This window comes from Coloeus monedula (genome assembly GCF_965178545.1).
Source record: "Coloeus monedula genome assembly, chromosome: 6".
Lineage (NCBI taxonomy): Eukaryota > Metazoa > Chordata > Aves > Passeriformes > Corvidae > Coloeus > Coloeus monedula.
In genome coordinates, this window is record NC_138786.1 from 10334227 (window position 1) to 10356380 (window position 22154).

Genomic DNA, 22154 nt, shown 5'->3' on the forward strand with positions numbered 1-22154 from the left:
GCCAACTGTTAAGTTAAACCCCATTCAGTATTGAAAAGTAATTCTTTCCCTTCACAGCAAAAGAAGCCATGTTTGTGCCAAGGTAGAGGGACATGGCAATTCCTGGGCCTTTGGCATGGAAGTAAATATTTCCCTAAAGGTAAAAGCACAAGGTTTGCAGAGATGGCAGTAACATGCAGCATGCATTGCTGGGCTGAAGTCAGCAGGGACTCTTAGGGTTTAGAAAATGTAGAGTGTTATTTTATTTATATATTTGTTATTTTAGCTCTGTTGGCAAACTTACAGCTAAGAAAAAGGTCAGTAAAATGCATCTGTCTCAGCCAAGCATAGTGTGGGGCTTCATAAATGTAACTGTTCTGAGAGATGAGAACTCATTTAAACACTCAGAGTGGGAGTATGTTAAAGCATGAAAGTTACTGAAAGTGAGCCTTAATTGGCTGTTCTTTAAGCTTCTTCTCCATTACTGTGAGGCAGTAATTTGTTACTTATGACAACACTGTATCAATTACTTTGAAATTTGAAGTCTGTGGACAGACCCACAGCTGCTGTAGGACACTGGTGTAAGAGGCTAAGGCACCTGACCTCACTGAGCATTGAGCCTGGTCACCTCTTGATTTAGGGAACACAGAGGCTTACAAAAGATAGCCCATGTCATGCAACTGGATCCAAGAGCATGATCTGTAGATGGCTTTCCTTTTGAGAAAGTGGGGTGGCTGAAGCCTTCTGGCTCCTCATGCTCCTTGCCCCACCCTGTCCTGCTGCTTCTGCTTCCTAAGAAGGCAAAGTTGTGTGAATTCTGTAACACTGCTTTGTCATACTGAGTAGGGGGACTTGATAAACAGAATCTTTGTCAATTTATTAAAAACAAACAAACAACCTCTTGGAAGTGTTTGAACTTAATTATGTTAATATTAAACATAATTATGGCACACTAATTATGTTTTCTACATTTGTGAGGAGAGTTGTACAGTGCTCTTCAGACATCTGTACCATATAGAGACAGGTGGTAGAGTGCAACATTTCCAAGTGCCATTTTCCCATTCCATATATGGCTGCTCTTTCATTCCAATTGCAGATCCTCATTCAGCTTAGTCAAATTGAGTCCTTATTTGAGAGATTCTGTGCTGAAAGGCAAATGCATCTATCTTTATAAGGCTGTTTGTTTCCATAATTAGACACTGAATCAACAGTGTATTGGAGATGACACATTTGCTTATTCCTTGTCTTCTCCCTATGGTAGCATAAAGCAGTGAAGCACAATAATTATTGAAAAAGACTGTTTATTATTCAGGCAACATATCCTGAAGGGGAGAAAAAAAAGAACGTGGGTTAAAATGATATTGCTGAAGACCATCAGTGCCATAGCAAAGCATATGAATAGTACTGGGGGGAGAGTCCCATCATCCAGGCCAGTTGGGCTGGGTGCTCTGAAACTGTCAATACAATTGAACTCGGATTTCTCATGTAAAATTCAGAAAGACGTGGAACGCGTGGGGAAGAAACTGACTCAGCTATTTTCCTAGGGCATTGTAGTGGTTTGGTCTAAAATACTCATTACTATTTACCTTCTGTGAGATAAGAATTAGGAGAAAAGCAAAGCAGGAACCAAACTTGAAAGAATATAAAGAAGTTTATTAACAGACATAAAAGAGGGGAAAAAAAAAATAAAATCATACCACACCTTCAGAACTCTCTTCCTTCCCCCCACCTTTCTCCCTTCTCCCACTGACAATGTAAAAAGACAACTCTTGAGATGTTCAGTCTGTTTACCACTTCCATAATAACCTTGTTCAGTCCATTTAGGAAGAGGAGTCTCTCTTGCCCGTGCTATGAAAACATTATCACAACGAAACAGCTGCCCAGGTTGGTTCTCTGCTCGCGTCTGAGTCCCTTCCCCTGACCTGCAGCTTGTCCCACAACTGCTTTCGAGGGTCCACTCTTGAAGTTTTTTGGGGTACAGTTTTAAGGTTGAGCCATTCAGAAACAAAAGTTCTCTTCACCCATCTCTGGGAGCATTTCATGTCTAAGAACAGAGGCCCTCCTCCTTCCCTGGGAGCAAAGGGTCCTCCTCATCTTCGTCTCTAGGACTATCTCTGGGAGCATCTCTAGGAACTGAGGTCTTCCCCTTTCCATGTGGAGTAAGAATCCTCATTGTTTCCATCACTCCTTGTTCAAACTTCTCATCAAATTACAGCTGCTTCAGCATCTGCCTATCTCAGCACAGGTGCTTTTACTCACAAGTACAAGTTGAATGCTCCACCCCCCATGCCTTCATGAAATTACAACGGGTACTCTGATGCATCATAGCTTTACAACAGAATTGCAGCTTTAAGCATCTCCTCTTTCTTCTCCCTCAGGTTTTCAGCTCTTCACAGCACTGAAAGGGTTAATCTCCCCCAGGCCTTGCAGCTGGAGTTTTGCTTATTGCTGTTGGCCGCATGATCTTTGCCAGGCAGTGGTGGGCAGCTTCAGCTGAATCTTGGCCACACTGGAGAGGGGGAGCCGGGCCGCTCCGTCTGCTCAGAGCAGGGCTGGGGGGGGGTTCTGCAGCTGGAACAGGGCCCATCGGCTCCAGGATGGCCGTGGCCCGCAGCCACCTGTCCCAGCACTGGAAACAAGAGAGAGCCTGCCCGGGGTTTGTCTATTCTTAAATGTGGACCACAGAGGTGGTCACAATTTTAAGTGTCTTAAAGAATTGTCCATATTGAAACTGGCCAACTGATAGGTTCTGTCAGGTCACAGAGGAAGCTGTAAGCACCCCTTTGCAAGAACATCACTTCGAAGACTATGCTTTGCTAACCCATGACAGGCATCTTTAAAGTTCTTTCTGAAATTGTGACTTTTTAAGCTTCATTAACATGTCTTCTCTGTCCTGTGGCTGAGTGAAAATGATACATTTTTTTCATATCTTTTCTTCTGGGAGAATCTACCCAGTAGGTTTTGTAAGACAAAGGGTGCACATAATGCTCTGCTCAGCACTCCGCCTTTGCAAAGCAAAGCTGATCTGTTTTAAATAACAAAGGCCAGAAAGTGCCTGGCTGCAAAAGTCTCCACAGGAGACATCCTGTGGACATGCCAAAAAACGAAGTCACTGCTTGTGGGCCAGCATTGAACATTAGGTAAAAAGCGGCAGTTTCCTCCTGAAGTGATCCTGAAGCCCAGGGTATGGTTCCTCCATACTGACTGACCACAGGTAAGCCTCCAAGGTTCCCCTGAGATGCTCTCAGGCCATTCACTTCATTTGCAAAGAGCTGCAGTGTACCCAGAAAATCAGAAGCGTGCACTGCCTAGTAAATGTCACAGCTTTAATGTGCAGCTGAGGTCATGCTGGTGGCAAGCCAAGGTTTGGGTTCTGTTCCATTTCCGTCTGTTTCCATACTACACCTAGCTATGAAATAGATTTTGTGTTTACTGAAGCTTCTGAAGTCAGTCCACATTAGGAAAAGTATAAGGCAGGAGTAAGAAAAGGCCGCTTACTGAAATGGAGTGATTGAGAGAGCAGTGACTATCAAGGGTACTGATTTTTGAGTCCTTGATTAGAGCCTGCTCTCCTTTCATGCAATTTATCCTCAGTGGTGATGCTGCATTGTTGTGGCAAATAAAGCTTCCTGGTATTGCAAAGCTGGGAGCAGCCACTTACATGGAGAGCAAAGCTTTGATCTTCGTGTTTTGCTATTCACCCCTCCACAGTGTTGCATTTTGAGAATAGAGAATGGGTTTGTATTATTTTTAGATGCATAGAATTACAGTAACATAAATGTCTTCATTTCAATTTAATGTGCTGTTAGCTAGTGGTTGGTTTGATAGTTCTGTGCTTGCTACAAATCTCTGTGTTTGGGGATGGGCAATAAGAACATGTGGTTTGGCACAAGCATGATAGAAATTAATGTGGGGGTTTTTTTAGTTTATAAAGGAGAAAAAGTGTATTGATCAATAAGCAGGAAGTCTAATACAGAAGAGAACAGTGATGTGTAAGTGGCTCATATTGTTTATTGTAGGTGATGCAGTCGCAGACAAACAAATTTAATAGATATTGGCAGTGTAATGTTGAAAATTCTGGGGTATATCAAATCAATTAATGAAATATTGCTGCAGTTTAAATACTCTGATAGACATGATCAGCAGACTATTTCTTTTTAATTCTTGTTTTTATGAAAACCTGTAAGTATCAGCAGTTTTCTGTGGTATTCTCTCATTTCATGCATTGACACAAAGGTACGTGGCATGCACCGTCCTGCAAGGCCTGTGGAGCCAGCTGCATCACACCTGGTGGCTATCCAGGAGTCATTACAAACAGGGATGAATTTAAGGAGTCTTTGTACTTGACCAGCTCAGTTCCTCTTTGTCAGTTCAAGAGAGGATGCACCCACCTCCTTTCTATAGATGGACATTTAATGTGGCTCGTAAAGTGTGCTTGCTGTTAATTTTCTGTGGCATTAACCATTCTAGTGTGCCTGTTGTCCTGATCTGTTTGAGTTGACCAGCTCCCCAAGTGGAAGGCTGATGGTTTGAGAAGCTATCTGGGCTCGAGGCAGGACACTCCAAAAAATCATGTGAGAGTGTGCCTGAGGGCCTTGTCCAAACACCTGAACTCAGACAGGCTTGGTGCTCTGACTGCTACCCTGGGGAACCTGTTCCTCAGGAAGAGTTAAGTGGCTTGCTCAAGTTTTCACAGAAAGGACTAGTCAGCATTGAGCTTTTGATGCAGATTTGATAATGCGTTATATAGCCACAGGAGCATCATTCTGCATCACAGCAAAGGCATTCCTGGATTTGTGGAGAGATTCAGAATAAAGGGAACTTAATGTCACAAAGGGAATTCTGATACCATAATGTAAATAGAATATAGGAATGCTAATAAAGAACAGTGAACAGTGCTTTCAGTAAATAATGATAGTGAACCCAATATTTCAACTCCACATATCGTATTTTCTCATGCAGTGGTCTTTAAACCAGAGATATAATAGCTGTTGATTTAAGAGTTATTCTGTTTTAATTAGGAATTATTCTCCTCCAGAGCTTTTACTGGTCTTTGTTCTGAGAGCAAAAGTCACAGAACTTTTTAGTCAAGACAGAAACCAGTTGTCAAAGTTAAGAAAGAAAAATGGAAAGAGGAAAAAATAATTAATTTTCTTCTTACTTCTCCTATTTTTCTTGAAATATTGGTAGAGAAGGTTCATGGAGAATACTTGGGCATATTATTTTTCTGGAAACGTAGGACAGTTGTCTTGTTTGTTGTTACAGTAACATAATATGCTCTTACGTAGCTATGGCACTTTATTTCATGGCATGTTATTGTTAAACAGTGCCAGGATTCTGATGTCAGTCATGTAGGCTAAATAGTTACATCTGAACTTCTTTGTTGTTGTTGTTTAATTCATGGTCTTCTACTTTTTTCCTTTTAGACTGACTGTAAGAGAATTCTTAGTAGCTGTGTGAAGGCTACTCCTGTTTTGCTGAAAGAACAGATTTTTACATCTTGTTGAGCTGACACTTCTTGTTAACACCTAATTCTTTCCCTTCTGCAGAGGAACTCAAGGAGAAGCTCCAGAAGTATGTTGACGAAGTGAATGCCCACAAGCCTGGTTTCATCAAGGTTGTCCGGCACAGCAAGCAGGAGGGGCTGATCCGGTCTCGGGTCAGCGGGTGGAGAGCAGCCACAGCACCGGTCGTCGCTCTCTTTGATGCCCACGTGGAATTCAACGTGGGATGGTATGTGCCTCCTTCAGTTTTTCTGACCCAGGGACCTTTTCCAAGCACTGGTGTTATTTTACTGACTGGCATTTCTCTTGCATATAGAGGGTGAGTTAGCATTCAGAGCTTTTTAATGGAGATTCAGACATAATCTGTGTAACATGGTCTAGATCCATTTTTATGGTTTATCTGCTGATCTAATTACAGTGTACTTAAATGATATTTAAAAACTGCACATGAAAAACCTCCTCCACTAGCATAGCCCTTTTCCCATGAGGGCAAATGTGTCTTCTTTTCATTAAAAATACTATGTTTCTTTTATGTTCTGTAGTGTAAACAAAGAGGTGTTATTTTGGCCATTCTGCAAAAGTAAACATAACTAAAAGAATGTGTTTTAACTTGTTCAGTCTGGATTTAATATTTCCCTTTCTTCTTAAGTAAAAATGATGGTAAAAAGGCAGGAGCTTCTGTCCCTAGGATAGATCTATTATTAACTCTGATCTTGATGTCCTTGATGATGTTGAGAGCCTGAAGTTATCGTTGCTTGGTAGCAAGGGTATAAATGCTCTATGATATGCAGATACTCATTTCTTCCATCCACCAGCTCAAATCAAGGTTAACAATAAGGCATCCTAGAGAAAATATTGCAGTGTGTTATTTTGGGACAAATCCTGCGTTGTCAAAACTCCATCTCAAAGCAGAGGGGGCTCTGAATGGTTAACAGATTTAGACTTCACTCTTTCTGAAAAATACAGCATAAGCTGCTGTTTATTTGGTGGGTGGACTAAATAAACTTTAAAGGCCCCTTCCAACCCAAACTATTCTATGATTTCCATCAGTGCTATGCTTTTATTGACGTAATCTTAACACTGTATTTCTTTTTTTTTTTTTTTTAAGGGCTGAACCAGTGCTCACCAGGATAAAAGAAAACAGAAAAAGAGTAATTTCTCCATCATTCGATAACATTAAGTATGACAATTTTGAAATAGAGGAGTATCCTCTCTCAGCACAGGGGTTTGACTGGGAGCTGTGGTGCCGATATCTGAACCCTCCTAAGTCCTGGTGGAAGCTGGAGAACACAACTGCTCCAATAAGGTAACGGTGGCCCAAATGAGTGTCACTGGCAATGCTCTCCTAGGTATGGCAGGGGCTGATAGGCTTTACTGACTCTAAAGTACTTAAATGTCCTTGAGCTGTCCTTTTCACCTTTGTCCTTGTCCCCTACACAATCAAGAAAACTCTTGTTTTCAGTAGATCTTTTTAAAGGAAACTCTTGTAGATCTTCTTAAATAGGTTTCCTGCGAAAGTGGAGTGGTAGGCAGGGCTGCTCAGCAGCACTGCTTTCTCCAAATGTCTTGCCTGCTAATTTAGTGCTAACAGGCCAGAAATGGAATTGTCTTTGCAGATACATGATATAAACAGAGATGATCTGACAGCTGTATTCTTTATAATGCCGTCACACAGCTTTACAGCTGTGCTGTGTCCTAGGAGTTAATGTTTGGTCACTGACACTGTGAGCAAAGGGTGTATTGGATCCTTGCTTTGGGACAGTCTCTGGGTCTCTACTTTCTTATCACGTCTGGAGTGTTGTTAGGCTCGTTCAGAACAATACCTGTGTCTCAGGGAGGGGAGTAGTTGCCTCTGAACCCACTCAGCAACTCTGCTGAGATTCCAGGCCTTTCTTGTAGATATGCATTGATTCCAAGGAGGCCACTGGTACCTGTGCTCTAGCTCCCTGCAGAAATAAAGTGTGAACACTGTTGTCACCAGCTGAAAAGCAGAACCTCAAATGGCACTGGCAGCTGTTTTTCATCCCATAGCTCTGTCTTTACGGGCAGGCACTTTTCTCAGGTTCCGTCAGCTTAACACACTCTGAACTGCACTGACCCATGAACAGGACCTAGAATTGGAAAGTAGGAGATAAAAATTAACAGGTTTGCCACAGGCAAATGTAAAAAGGGGTGATAATTTCCACATCATTAGAAATAGTTATTGCTCTTAATGAACTCTGTTAAGGCTATAAAAACATTTCTGTGAAGACAGGCTGGGAGAGTTGGGTTTGTTCAGCCTGGAGAAGAAAAGGCTCCAGGAGATTTATAGGCACCTTCCAGTACCTAAAGGGTGATTCCAAGAAAGCTGGTAAGGGACAAAGTAGGTAGAGATAGAGTAAATGGGAATGGCTTTAAACTGATAGAGGGCAGGATTAGATTAGATATTAGGAAGAAATTCTTTGCTGTGAGTGTGGTGAGGTACTGGAAGAGGTTGTCCAGGGTAGTGGTAGATGCACTATCCCTGGAAAACCCTTGGCCAGTCTGGATGGGGCTCTGAACACCCTGATCTATTTGAAGATGTGCCTGCCCATGGCCTGGGTTTGGAATGAGATGATCTTTAAAGCCCCTTCCAGCCCAAGCCATTCTATGATCCTGTGATTAATTATATAGATTAATTATTGTGATGACTTTTAAGATTAAAAGTATTTAAACACAGAATAAAGAGCAAATCTACTTTTCCATTTTACCCCCAAACTGTTCTATATGAGGGCCAGGGAGTGAGTGTCCTTTATGAATACTGGATGTTAAGGTTTGTTCCCTACCCCTTTCTCTGGCACATTTTTTTAATTCAGTGCAATATGCTGCATGTGTGTGTTGGATAATTAAAACAAACACACCAAAAAACAAAGCCATGTGTATTGATGGATGGTTTCTATCATGCCTCCATTATGCTTTTAGAATTATAGCAGAGGGAAGCAGGTGCTCTGAGAAATACTTAAAAACAACAACAAAAGCAAAAGTACCTTACCATAAGAAGAATAACTTTTGTATTGATTTTAAGTGCTATTTTCCTCATTAATAAATACATCAGAAACAGTCTTTCATTGTTATAAAGTGGGTACTATAGCACTTAGGGGCATTAATATATAGCTTTTTGTAGAATTGTACAATTTGTGATTAAGACAGCCTATAATCTGTTTGAAAGCAGATGTGTACACTAGCTGTAGCTTGAGTGTTCTCAATAAAAGTAGGGTGATTTCCCCTGTACTGCTAATTAATATGCTGTCATTACCAGAGTGCCTGGTAGCAGAATAGTAATCAGAAAAGACATTTTTATTTCTTGCCATTGTGGATTATAAGGTAGGGGGAAAATGAAAAGGCTAAATGACTCTCTATCCTTCTCCACTGCATCTCATAAAGGTAAAATTGTACCCTCTGTGGCTGAACTCTTACCTTGCTAAAATTGGATCTGTGTAGTAAAAATTGGTTGGTTCAGACCATGACATAAATAGAGCTTACTAATCCAGTAAAGATATGTGACGTGTTTAAATTTGGCTCAGGACAATGGACTAATGTTACACTATGCTGGTACAGGCAGACTTTTCTTGATTCTGTATTAAAAAAACCTTATCTGGATGGTCCTATTCAAGAAATAATCTCTTTTTTTACTTAAAACTTACAGACACAAGTTTTTTAGCTCTAGCCGAACCTGGCTTCTGGCTAAACATACAGAACTGTGCATCAGTGGGTATCATCTGCAATTATCACAGGCAAGAGACTTGAGGACTTAGCAAGGACAGAGACTACACTGGCTGGTGCCTCAGAAACAAAACTGGGGCTCCTGGATCTTGTGCTGTTAGCACTGAAATCCTACCTGCTCTGGTGAATATTTATGTCCAGTAATTTGACTCTATTTTCTTTCAGTGGTGCTTATTTCACTTCAAAGTTAAGAATATTAGAAGGCAAGGCTAAATCAATTTGTTTGAGAAATACATCTGTAAGGATCTGTTTTGCTGCACCATTTTATCCAGCAATTATAAATATCATACATGTCTGAATAATAAAATTCTTCATAATTTATCTGCTAATTTTGGTTGCCGCTGGTTTATTCTTCCAGAAGTCCTGCATTGATTGGATGCTTCATAGTAGATAGAGAATACTTCCAAGAGATTGGATTACTGGATGAAGGCATGGAAGTATATGGAGGAGAGAATGTGGAGCTTGGAATCAGGGTAAGGAAAATAATTAGCCAATACTGGTGGCTTACATTTAAAATATAGCTTGCTTCTTATTGCGGGGGGGAAAGCAGTCAAAAACATATGGATGATGTCCTGAAAAGAAGATCCACTGCTCTGCAGACATGTAAATAAATTTGAGGAGAGAGGGGGGGAAGAAAGAGCAAAAGCTCTCTTTACAGAACTTAATCTGGGACAGGGATAGAAGTACAGAAATTAGGATTATTCTTTCACTCAGGTGACAGTGCTAGAATTTTGCAGAGTTGATAGCTAAAACTAAAACTCCCTGCTTTCCAGTAAGGAGGAGAGCTTCTCACAGGTGTGATGGGAAAAGCCTTTCTAGATTACTTGGTTTATTTAAATTAGGAAAATCACTGTGGAGCAAAGTGGAATACAGAGGCATTTATGCTGTTTTCCAGAGGGAAGGGAATTAAGATATTCATAAAGTGCGTAAATGCACGTATTTTCTTTTTCCTTCATGCACTCTTCACCTGTTTACTGTAGTGCAGTATTGTGTGTGGTTTGTGTACTTCTTTCTGTATCTCTTCACAGCTAAATACCTTTCTGAAAATACAGTGCTGTTCTCTTTAAGAATCTCGCAGGTTTTTGATAAGAAAGGAATTCTTAGGTAGATAATGGTAATGAAAAATGGTGTGATATATTATAAAATTAAGTTCTGAACCTTGAAACCATGAAACATTGGTGGAAGGTAACCTTGTGGTTTGTGCATTTTAGTGGCCAGAATAAAAGCAGACTGTTGTACAATAGCAAAAAAAGGAAATTACTGTAAGAATATAGAATTCTCTCCAGAGACTGCAAGATATAACTAAAAATACTCATTTTTACTTCTGGTTTCTTGAAATGCTTTTTCTTCTGCCTGTCAGAGATAAAGAGTTATTTCAGCACAAGTGAAGCACAGACCCCTTTTCAGCTACACTAGAGCACTTTTTTGAGGAAAGGTAGAGAGAAATGCAGGAGTGCTCCCTTTAATAACACCATTCTTCTCACTGTGAGGGCCAGAGAGCTGCCTTCTGTTCCCAAAAACTTATTTTGCAGCTCAGTGTTGCAATGAGTTGAAAATTAACGTCACTTTGATTTTTCTGCTCTTTTTTCAACTGATAAAAACCTGTTGTTTCCTCATGAGTGCGCAGAGCATTCTCTCGGTTTGCATCATGAGATGTACCCGGTCTGGGGAGCTCATTGTTGATATGTTGATAGACAAGACCAGAGGGACACAAATCTCTGCATAATTGAAACTTAGGAGTAGGCTGGATCACTGGAGTAAGGCCTGACACTGCTCTGATTTCCTTCTGGCTTTTTGTCTGTCTCCAGGGAAGCAGTGCCTGACCTACATAAAATATTTTCATCTGTAACAGATTGTAGTGTGCAAGGTAGCATAATATATGCTGCCTTATCTGCTTTTATGCTGGCTTGGATCTGTGTTCCTGGCTATATGAAAACAAATTATGCAGCTGTAGTAAACAGATTTTTTAGCAGTTTATTACCATCTCTTCTCAGAATCCTGAGCGTGTCCCAGATCATACAAGGATGAGACTGAGGGGGAGACCTCACTGTGGTCTTCAACATCTTCATGAGGGGAAGTGGAGGGGCAGGCATTGACCTCTTCACTCTGGGGACCAGTGACAGGACTCAAGGGAATGGCCTGAAGTTGTGTCACAGGAGGTTTGGGTTGGATATCAGGAAAAGGTTTTTTACCCAGAGGGTGGTTGGGCACTGGAACATCTCTAGATTACTTGTGTCACTTTCAACTGTGTGGCCGATGATGAATCACTTAATCAAAATAGTCATTGTTCTACAAAAACTACATTATAATTACAGTATTAGTGCAATAAATAATGTTTCCATTTTCAAATGCTGCTCTCCAGTCTGTAACTACACATTCCTCACTGTACCTTATCTTTCATTGCTGTTTTCCTTTTTTAAGAAGTACCTAGATTTTTCTAGAATTCTACTGTGTGATAAGCATTATCAGGATAATAGGCAAGCAGACTTCATGTGCCCAAACTGGCCTGCTCGGGAAATCTTACACATAAGCTTGTAACAGCAAACATCTAGAGGAACTAGGGAGTTTATTTTTCACTGCAGAAAGAGCAGCAGGTGTTAGGATCATTAGAGCTACCTGTTTATCTTAAACATGGTAAGTAGAACATGGTCCTGTGTCCTTACATTACTGACTCTGTTCCTAAGGATGTAAAAGTGCTGCGAGCCAAACTACTGTGAGGAATTAGACCCTGACAAAATGGAGACTTTTCCCACTATCCTCACCCAGGAGTTATTTTTGTCACCTCATCATCTGCACAAATATCTGGTTATTTGTTTTATATGAGTTGCAAGAAAATCCCCAGTTTTTGGAATCTGTATTTGAAGTATCCGTTGTTGGTAAACCATAACAAGCCACAGAAAATAGGACTTTGGAGGATTATTCTCTTGACTCTGAAGAATTTGTTTCACTACTCAGCTCTGTTGGTCTCTGATTTGGAATATTATTTTAACTTCTAAGATTTTTACCCTTGTCTGTGGCTTTGTAACAGCATTTGTAAAATATTAAGCATATATTATTAAATCAATATTAATAGAGATCTGTTGCCTTGAGCTAGAAGCTTGACAGATGAGTTCAAAACATGAATGCATTTGATTCTTAGAAGAAACTTCATTTACTCCTCGAGCAAACGTTTTCTTGCAAAGCTATTTATTTGCCCCATAAGACAAAGCAGGCAGGCTGGTTGATGCAAGACTTGATAGAATCCTCTTTGAGCAGCTCAATCACTTTAACTGGTATTTTTGAAAGATTCATTTACTTTGAAGCAGCATCATATTTGTAAATTCACGTTAGGATGAGTGATGCTTCGTTTTGTTTTGTGTTCAATCAATCCCAATTGAATGGACTTAAGTGTGCTTTTAAAGGACCAGATTGCATTTGGAGGGCAAATTGGAATCACAGTCTTACACATGTGACCAAGCAGGAACTGTGTTGTTAACTGCCTTAAAGTGGAAAAAGAATGTGAGTGTGAGGCTGGTGTTTCTCACTGTCATTTGGGCTCTGCTTCTGGGTTGTGCCTGCGCAAGCAACACTTGTGGCCGTGGAAGACCCTTCAAATCCATTGCAATCAATTGGATGCAATCAGTCAGATTCAGGATGGTTCAAATCTAGTTTGAAATAGGCTTCTTAAAGGCCTCTTCCAATTCCTATTGAAGTCAGCAGAAGATTTTCTATCAAAAGCAAGCCTGTAGCAAAGCAATCCTTTTGTCTTTTAAAGCAGCCTGCATGCTTGATAAAGGTCCCAAATATCTATTACAAGAAATTATTTGTACCACTTTTAGGGATGCCTTAGCAAATATTCAGTGATTTGCCTCAGGTCCCAGACTAAGTCATCATCAGAGTCAAGGGAATGCAAGCCCAGGCTTTGACTTAGAGTAATTCTGTCTGTCACAAAGACTTTGTGCTTGCAGACAAATTTGTGTTCACAAGGATACAATGGTCCTGTTAAGTGGGTAAGAGGAAATTTTATTAGCAAGTAAAAGCTCTTTTAAGGAAAAGGTTTGGGTCTTGTTCCCACTAAATGGTATTATCAAGACTTTACATCAGCCGAACCAGGAGGAAAATTGCATTTATACTTAGACTGAGCATGGCACACTACTTTTGTACAGTATATTGCTGTAGTGAAATTAATTGCTTCATTTCTTGTTAGTCTGATGGTTTGTCTGCAGACATTATGTGAATCTGATGCTCTTTCTGTTGGTGGAGAACTCAGGAATGCAGTTAATGAATAGAGATGGAGAAATTAATCCCTTGAGCAGAAAATAGTCCCAGTGTTCTTTGGGGTATTTTCCATACATTAAGGTCCCTCTGTGGCAGAGCAAGCAGGTGTGAAGTCTATCATGCCTCTCTCTGATGTATTGTTTCTTAAATTCCAGAAGTTACTTCTATTATTTGTTTTGGGGTGGGTTTTGTTTTGTTGTTTGCTTGGGGTTTTTTAGTGTGTTTTTGGCTCTTCACTATCTTTTTTTCTTTAACCTCCCCCCACATGTACTTCTGGGATCATGATTTTTCATTGCCAGTTAGTTGAGTTAGTTAAGCCATCCCAATTGTTTCTCACCTGAGATCTTATAATATTGCCCTTGCAATAGTGTTCTTTTTGTTAATCACAAGCAAGTGAAGATATTTACCCTTGCCCCAAGATCTCCATGTTTATCTGGAAACATTTTGCTCTTTTTCCTCTTTCCCTAGAAGTTTCCAGCAATTTTACCTGTCAGTGTTCCTAACACAGGCCATAAATTACATGAAACTGTGAATATATTGCATGTAAATAGATGTCTGGTTTTATTAAGGAAAGCCTTTGCACAGTTGTCCTGGGCATGGCTGGGGTGGAGATAATTTTGTTCCTGGTAGCCAGTGCAGTGTTTTGGGTTTAGGATGAGAATAATGTTAAACCACACCAACAGTGTTCAAGCTCGAGTGTAGTTTCACAGCACAGAGGCCACACTGGGTTACATTTTCTTCTTCTCCATGCCATGCATTCTCACTCTTGCAGCAGCTCACCAGTGCTTTGGCCCTGCTAGCACAGTGGTCTGTCCACACCTGCTGCCTCTGAACACCTCTGCTTCAGTAAACTTTTTTTTTTTTTCTAATGCAGGGTTAATTTTAATGTTAATCAGTTTGTGGTTTACTGTGCTGCCTCACAAACAGTTTTGTTAGGCAGATTGACAGACTGATGCGCCAAGAGGTGGAAATGACTGCAAATGAACTAAGTAAGTGAGGGGATTTTTCACCAAGCTGCTGTGTTGTGGAACTGTTTGCATGCAGAGGGAGCAGTGGGATGTGTCCTGTGTGCCTAGTGTCCCTTTCTGTCCTTGCTGCTGGGTCTCCCTTCGTGGCACTCCAGTGAGCAATGTAGATCTTACCTAAATACACCTCAGGAAAATGAATCAGGACCTTCCCTGTTCTTGCACTTGCAGTTATCATCACTTGTTGTAGTCTTAAAGCCATGTTTTTAGCTTGTTTTCAGTAAGAAGGCCAGTATCCTTTGCCACTAGGGAATGATTTGCTGTACAGAAACCATCCTTAGTACTTGATCACAAGTGCTGTTCAACAGTATTAGGTTGGTGATGGGCAAAGGCAAAGGGTTGAGAAGTGGGAAAATAGAAATATTTTTACTTGTTACCCTTAGATAACTTTTAATAGTGCTTTTTAAGGTAATGGTTTCTCTTTTTTGCATTAAAGCATGAAATAGAGAGAAGTTTATTTTGCTTTTATCTATTTTGTGAATTAAGAGGCTATTTCTAAACTGAAGCCTGCAAGAAAAAAAATTGTAAATATTGACTGAATGTGACTTCTTACAAGATGTGGCCAATGCTTTTCACAGCCCACGCTTCCACCAAGATAAAAACAATTCCTTAGCAGTGCAAGTATGGCATAAGCACTTGCCTGGCACTCTGTGTAACCAGCAGTGTCTTATCAGTGTGCACAGGATTATTCCTAAGGTTAATTTTGTTTTGCGAAGTATCTCACTGTGTTAACAATCTGAATCCCAAGAGGACACAGACTAAAATTCTCTATTTACAAGGCTGTAATTCCAACAGGTTAAAAAAGAAAGGCTTTATCAAGAATAAAGTAAGGAACTGTCATGCCACCAAATTCTGCCATGACATGACCAGAAATTGGCTTTTTTTGACTTGTTCTGGTTTCAGTCACTCCTGCATTGGAATAAGTGTTTTTCCCCCTATTTTGCCCATGAATGCCTCAGCAGGTAACCAGCAGCTACAGCATGTGTAATTATACATTACCAGTGAATCATTTTTGGTTTTTTGCTATTTCTGGGGAGAGAACATTTTATTAGCTGCTCCCACAGGAAAGGAAAGTATTACAGCAGCAGCTAACACGTGGCATCACTGTACCCTGCAAGGAAGGACAACGAGGCACTTGGAGATTTCTCACAAACGTTTTTTCACCAGCTGTGGCCTGTGTGGTTGCACATTACCAACTGGGAAGTAATGCAGATATCTTGATGTTTTATGAGAGGAAATTGTTGTTTTGTAGTGGTATGGGAAGAAGTAAAACATTTTATGTCAATATACACTTACAAATCAATGGACTCAGGTGAGATGCAAATTAATTAGTGCATTATTAGCCTCATGTTTAATGCCTTCCTGCACTTTCAAGTCATGGCACAGTGTCACTGCCATTGTGCCTTCTGGTGTTACAAGTCTTCACTGCCTAAGATGGGAAGATTCCATATTTGTTGCTTATCTCTAGAATTCAATTTCATTGAGTGTTTTTAGTACCACAAGACTGATTTAGTAATCTAACAAAGATTAGAGGAAGATCAGTGTGGGAGAGCAAGGAATTGTTGTGGTGGTACAAAAGTGAGTAGGTGACTGAGATGGATTCACCAGGATGGATCCAGCATGTTCAGGTCAGAGGTGTGAAGGCCAGGTACCTTTATGTGTGTGACAGCACCTTGTGTTCTAAGTCAAGCAAGTGAGGCAAAAAGCCTGGCTGAACAAGGAAGCTATGGAGCTGTTGCCTCAGTCTTTAAGAATACTGATAGAACTTGGGCTACACCCTGTGGAAAGGGACCTGGGGATGCTGGTTGTGGCAAGTTGAACATGGGACAACAGTGCCCTGGCAGTCAGGAGGGTCTGTCCTGGGGGCATCAGACACAGCATTGCCAGCTGGACAAGGGAGGGGATTGTCTCACTCTGCTCTGGGCTGGGGCAACCTCACCTCGAGTGCTGGGGGCAGTTTTGGGTGCCACAATATAAAAAAGAAGCTCTTAGAGAGCATCCAAAGGAGGGCAGCGAAGATGATGAAGGGTCTGGAGTGGAAACCTTGTGAGGAGGGGGCTGAGGTCACTTGGTCTGCTCGGCCTGGAGGAGACTGAGGGGAGACCTCACTGCAGTTACAACTTCCTTGTGAGGGGAAGAGGAGGGGCAGGCACTGATCTCTTCTCTGTGGTGACAGTGACAGGACCCAAGGGAATGGCCTGAAGTTGTGATGAGAGGCTTGGGTTGGTTATCAGGAAAAGATTCTTCACACAGGGGTTCATTGGGCACTGGAACAGGCTCCCCAGGGCAGTGGTCACAGCGCCAGCCTGACAGAGTTCAGGAAGTGTTTGGACAATGCTCTCATGCACATTTTGTGATTCTCGTGGTGTCCTGTGCAGGGCCAGGAATTGGACTTGGATGATCCTTGTGGGCCACTCCCAACTCAGCATATTCTGTTCTGTGATCAAGCCTTTAGGCACAGTGCAAGATTAACAAGACTGATCAAGCTAAGTATAGCTGTGGTAAGGGAGAGAAAGGTAAAACCATAAAAGATGGCCAGCACAGTACATTGCTCCGTGAGTACTCAACCAGTGGTGATCCTGTTCTTCAGTCTCCTACTTCTGTGCTTTTTAAGACAAAAAGTGATTTCTTTTACTTCCTGTTCATGACATAAACTTGGCAAAGCAGTGATTGATGTGTGGGTTATTAACTGTGCCTGGCAATGAGATAGGCGTGTTTGGAAGAGAACTGAATGGAGCCACAAGCCTTCAGTGACCCTTTTCATGTGTTATCTCCAAGTGACACAGGTGGAGAATAGTTCCTGCAGTTGTAAACCAGCAGCACACCCTGTGTAAGTTAACAGTACACTGTAAAAGTTTCACAGCTCATGAAGATACATGCAAAATTAATCCCTGCAGAACAAAACAATTTAAAAAGTACATAATGAAGCAATTATCTAAAAGAGTAAGGAAAGTAATGACAATTTAATTTGGGAAGAATCTTTTCATGTGTTAGGTTTTCATTGAGAGTGTTTTATGAAGGCACAATTAATGTAAAATGAGGCCTGTGAGGCAATTAATGATGACTTCAAAAGTTAGATTTAAGGGATAATTTACATTTTAAAATTAAGAGCAGCTCTAGTTATGTTTAAGTCTTTTATTTTCCTTTTAAAAAGCCTTTTAGATTATGTGTGTGTGTTTTTGTAGATTACTTAGAGTTTCACATTAAAATACCACCTTGGTAATGAAAAAAAAAGCTGTTTTTACATACAAGTAGATAAGTTTACCTGGAAGTATGATGGGCTTGTGTGTTGATCAGAAGTATTTAGTGAAGATTATCTGGCTGCAGTGGAGGTATGACCTAAAAAAAGAATAAAAGACTTCAGCCAGTGAGTATGGTTTCTAGCTCTGCAGTGACAGATACCCAACCAACGTACACAACAATCCAAAAACTTCCAGGGTGTGATCGATACTCCACTGACAGCAACTAGAAATACGAACATTGATTTCAGTGATCTCTGTGTCTGACAGTTCTCTCTGTCCTTTCTGCAGTCACCTGTCAAGATACCAAAATAAAAATGCAGATTTAGAATTATTATGGTATTGAATAAAAATAGCTTATTCATACTTGTCCGGAAAACATCAAGCTCATTACTGGTTACCAGTAAACAATTAATGGTAATGATAAAGGTTGACACGATTCACAGGTAGTTTTTACAATAAATTGTTCCCAAAAGTATATTTCAAAGATATTGGTAACTATTAGTTTGTATCCGCAGTAGAAATTAATTTACACTGACTGTGTTTTTAGCTTCAGGGCATCTTTAATGAGTACTTCTAATTTTGTAATTTGCAGCCTTCACAGAAGCTAGAAATTACTTCAGCTTTTGAGAAATCACTTAATAATTAAGAGGTTTTTGTTTGCAGTCCAAATGAAATGATGATATCAAACAAGGTCACATCAGCTCTTGGAGAAACTGCATGATCTGTGTAAATTTAATGAATGCAGTACATGCTAATAAACTGCTCAATGACTTGTAGAGTTTATTTATTTATTAGATTAAGGTTCTTTAACATAAAAAGAACACTCAGTGATTAAAGAGATAAAAAGAAACTTCTAATGAAGAAGTGTTACATCATTTTATAATGAAATATAAATTATTTGAGAGAGGGATTGGCTTCAGAGTTCTGATTGTTTTGACTAAGTATGCAAATTCTAATACATTTAAATGAAATTGGAAAGGGTTTACTAAGGAGTGTAGTGAAAGATTTTCCAGATGTGAATGGAATTTGCTTTAAAAAACTTGAAACCAGCTTGGTTTAGGTATTTGTAAGGAAGTGTGAGTGACACACGGCTCTGTGAGTGCTGTAACTGATGCCTGGTGGGAGTGAGTGAGGGGTGACAGGGGTATCAGGACTTGGCAAATTGCTCTAAGGAATCACTTGGTGTGTTCCTGCTCCTGTTGCTGCCTCACTTGTGCCATCCCCCTGGAGTGCCCCATACTCAGGTCCTGTACTCCCCCAGCAGAGGTGGAGTCACAGCTGAGCTGTGGTGCCACCATCTGTGTCCTCTCCGTGGTTTTACATTGCTCTCCTGGCTCTCCCAGTGTGGAGAGCCTGTTTTCTGTTTGCTTTGTGGTGCTAATTAAACCTTGATGAACATAAATTCTCACAGATTTAGGGCCACAATTATAACTGTGTGCAAATAAACCTTCAGTAAATTAACAGTATGAAGTGCTCAGAGCTTGGACAAATTGTCCACGTAAGCCGTAGCAACTGAAGATTTAAAAGGGAGTTTCCCCTCCTTTTTCCCCCCCATCAATAGATTCTCTGTATTCATTTGATGTTTCTGTCATCTCTCCTTTGCTTTGCTCAGTTTAGATCATAGGGTATGCTGGCTTAGTCTTTCAGCTTTGTAAGCGTTTGCCTTGGCACTGCTGCTGTCCCTTTGGACCTTGAATTTTTTTATGGAATTTTACTACCTTTTGCTAGTGATGAAGGAACAAGGAATCCTTTCAAGAAGAGGAATCACTCTAAGCCCTTTTTGGGGCTATACCAAATATATGAACCTCCTCAGGAAATTCGAGAATAAAGAGCCCTTTCTCAGGCCCTCTTGGAAGGGAGCATTGAAAACGCACTGAAGTGGGCTCAGAGCTCTTTGGAAGGGAAACTCCAGTTGCTGTGTTCTTTTCCTGAAAGACTGTGTTTGCAAAGGAAACCAGCAGGACCAGAACCTCAAGAAATTCCTCCAAAGCAAAGCAAACCTTTTTCCTTGCTGAGACTCTAGCAATCATGGAAAGAACTCCCAAAGATACACAGACCCTCATACTTCAAAACTTTCCAAGACGAAGTCTGAGACCTGTTGGTACAGTTTTGCAATTGATGCTTTTGCAGCATGAAATTTGAATTGTTCTTTATCATGTCACAGTGATGAAAGCATATGTTATTTTTTACAACTGCATATATATATTTAGAGATTTGGCAGGAAATTGAGATTATTGCTGGCAATTTCCATCTCTTGCCTACCATAGGTAAAATATCTTCATGTGTAACAAGAAAAGTTGCTGAATTTCCTTTTAACCAGAGTTTAGGAAATTAATCAAATGTCTTCCTTGCAATTTGTAAAAGCAGGTTAGTCATTAAGTATTACTGATTGCAGCCACAGTATGCTCAGAGATATAACATTTTACTTCAAACCATTCCATGTGGTTGAAAAAAGTCTTTGAAGCTCTTTTATCTTTAGATTTCTTGCTAAAGCCATGGGTGATAATTTGGAAAAGCTTCACTGATTTTTAACTTTTGTATGTATTTATAGCCATCACATAAAATAGCAGTGCTGGAAAACTAGAAAGGTGTTATTCAGTGTGGATAAAGCCTGAATAAAGATTGCTAATGACAGCAAAAAATAGCTGCAAAATTCACAGGGGAAATGTGTGAAGCTGCAAGGAGCTAACCCCTCAACTGCTATTCCTTCTTGTCTACAGGAGTCTTATTAGATGAAGAACAGACCACTCTAAAAGGCTTCTTAACTTCCCTATGAATAGAGTCTTTAAGAAAACATATTTCTTAGTATTAAAATATTATTTTAAAAAAACCCTAAAAATTGTATCTGACTGAAAGGTATTGGTTCAGAGTAATTAATTCGTCTTTCCTGTGCACTTCTGAGGTGAGATTTATACCATCTCAAGGCCTTTCTCTAGAAAAACTACCCAGCTATCCACAATGGCTCCAACACAATGGTTGGAGCACCAGGGATTAATGTACGTGAGTGAAAGACATGGGGGGAGGTAGGAGTGGTCAGATTCAAGAGGACAGTTGGTCTAGAAGGGAAAGAAAATGCAAGAAATTCCCATATTTAAAATATAATCAGGGAAAAATTAAACAAAAGCCCTGATGCTTTTTGTAGCAGTTATTTATGTTTATTGTTTAGTATTCATACATGCAGTTCAGTGCAGTGTTCAATATTCAGTGGATGAATAGCAAAACCCTCCATTCCTTGGCTGGAGATGTTGCGTGTTCTGGGGAGCTGGGAATCCAGGCTTCAGTGAGATTCCAGGAGAGCTTCATGTCATTTGAAAGTCCCACTTTAATGCCTGTTACCTACATTTTTAATTTTTTTTTTTTTTTTTTTTTACAACTTACCTCTCCCTAAGTGCAATGAAATGTTTGGATAATAGAGTTTTCTCACTGTACTGCAATCTGCAAAGAATATTTGTGGAAGAGAGAGGGACTATGTCTTGTCCCAGGTGTGACCAGCTGAGCATGTCAAGATTGTGCTTTCTGCTTCCACTCTGCAAGGTTTCATAGCCTGCATCTATGCTCCTTGTTGAGTTCTGTAGCTAATTTTTGTGGATTTTAGGAGATCTTTGTTTGGAAATAACAGAATATGGTTTTGAAACTGTTTGATGCAACTCACCAGTTCTGTATTGATAGCTAATTAATTGATAGCAACTAATTAGTCTTTGAAAATAGAACAAAGACTGACAATGTCTGGGAGAAAGGAGTGGCCGCTTGGACTTGATTAATGGATGTTTATTCAGGTAGTGGGTAACTGTTATTTGCAAACTCTGTTGAAGACTTGGTGATCTCAGGATGTTTTTTGAAAACATCTCACTTCATTATAAAGTCAAATCAGAGTTTACTGATAACTGAATCAGTGCTAAAATTATAGATGACTCTGCTCTTCCGAATTTCAGTTCCTAGAAATTTGCTTGGAAATTCAGCTTATTATAGACTGTGAATTTTTTGCTCAACTTGTTGTCAAGATGGCATTCAGACCTAGCTCTGAAAATCCCACAAAAGATTTGGTGTTCACTTGTTGGCCTTGGCACGAGGCCATCCCTGGTTAGAATGAGCAGAGGCTCTGGGCAGAGTACACAGTGCATGTGGTGTGTGAATTGTCCTTAGCCCTTGTCCTGGGCTAAGTTATGAGCATCTCTACATCTTCCTTGTCTTTCATTATACTAATTTAGGCAGTGTGCACTGAGTAACTCTGAAACAATTTATAGCTGGATGTCCATGCTGTACTGAGAAATGACTGTGACTGAAAGCAGGCATTGTGTGAGCACAGCCTGGTGATACTTCACGTTTAATCTTTATTAGGAGATGTAGCTGGACCATTTATAATTATGTGTTGGACAAACTATTATTTTAGTTAGATTGTTAAACTG

The 22154-nt window shown here is 40.3% G+C and overlaps 1 protein-coding gene across 1 annotated transcript in view; it reads left to right on the top strand.

Annotated features, from left to right (window-relative positions):
- Nucleotides 1–22154, top strand: part of GALNT18 (polypeptide N-acetylgalactosaminyltransferase 18) — a 206235-nt gene that overhangs the window by 128269 nt on the left and 55812 nt on the right. Inside the window, exons 5-7 of the mRNA XM_082283335.1 lie at nucleotides 5529–5712; nucleotides 6592–6789; nucleotides 9583–9697. Of these exons, the coding sequence (XP_082139461.1) occupies nucleotides 5529–5712; nucleotides 6592–6789; nucleotides 9583–9697 (497 nt within the window). The remainder of the gene's footprint in view (nucleotides 1–5528; nucleotides 5713–6591; nucleotides 6790–9582; nucleotides 9698–22154) is intronic.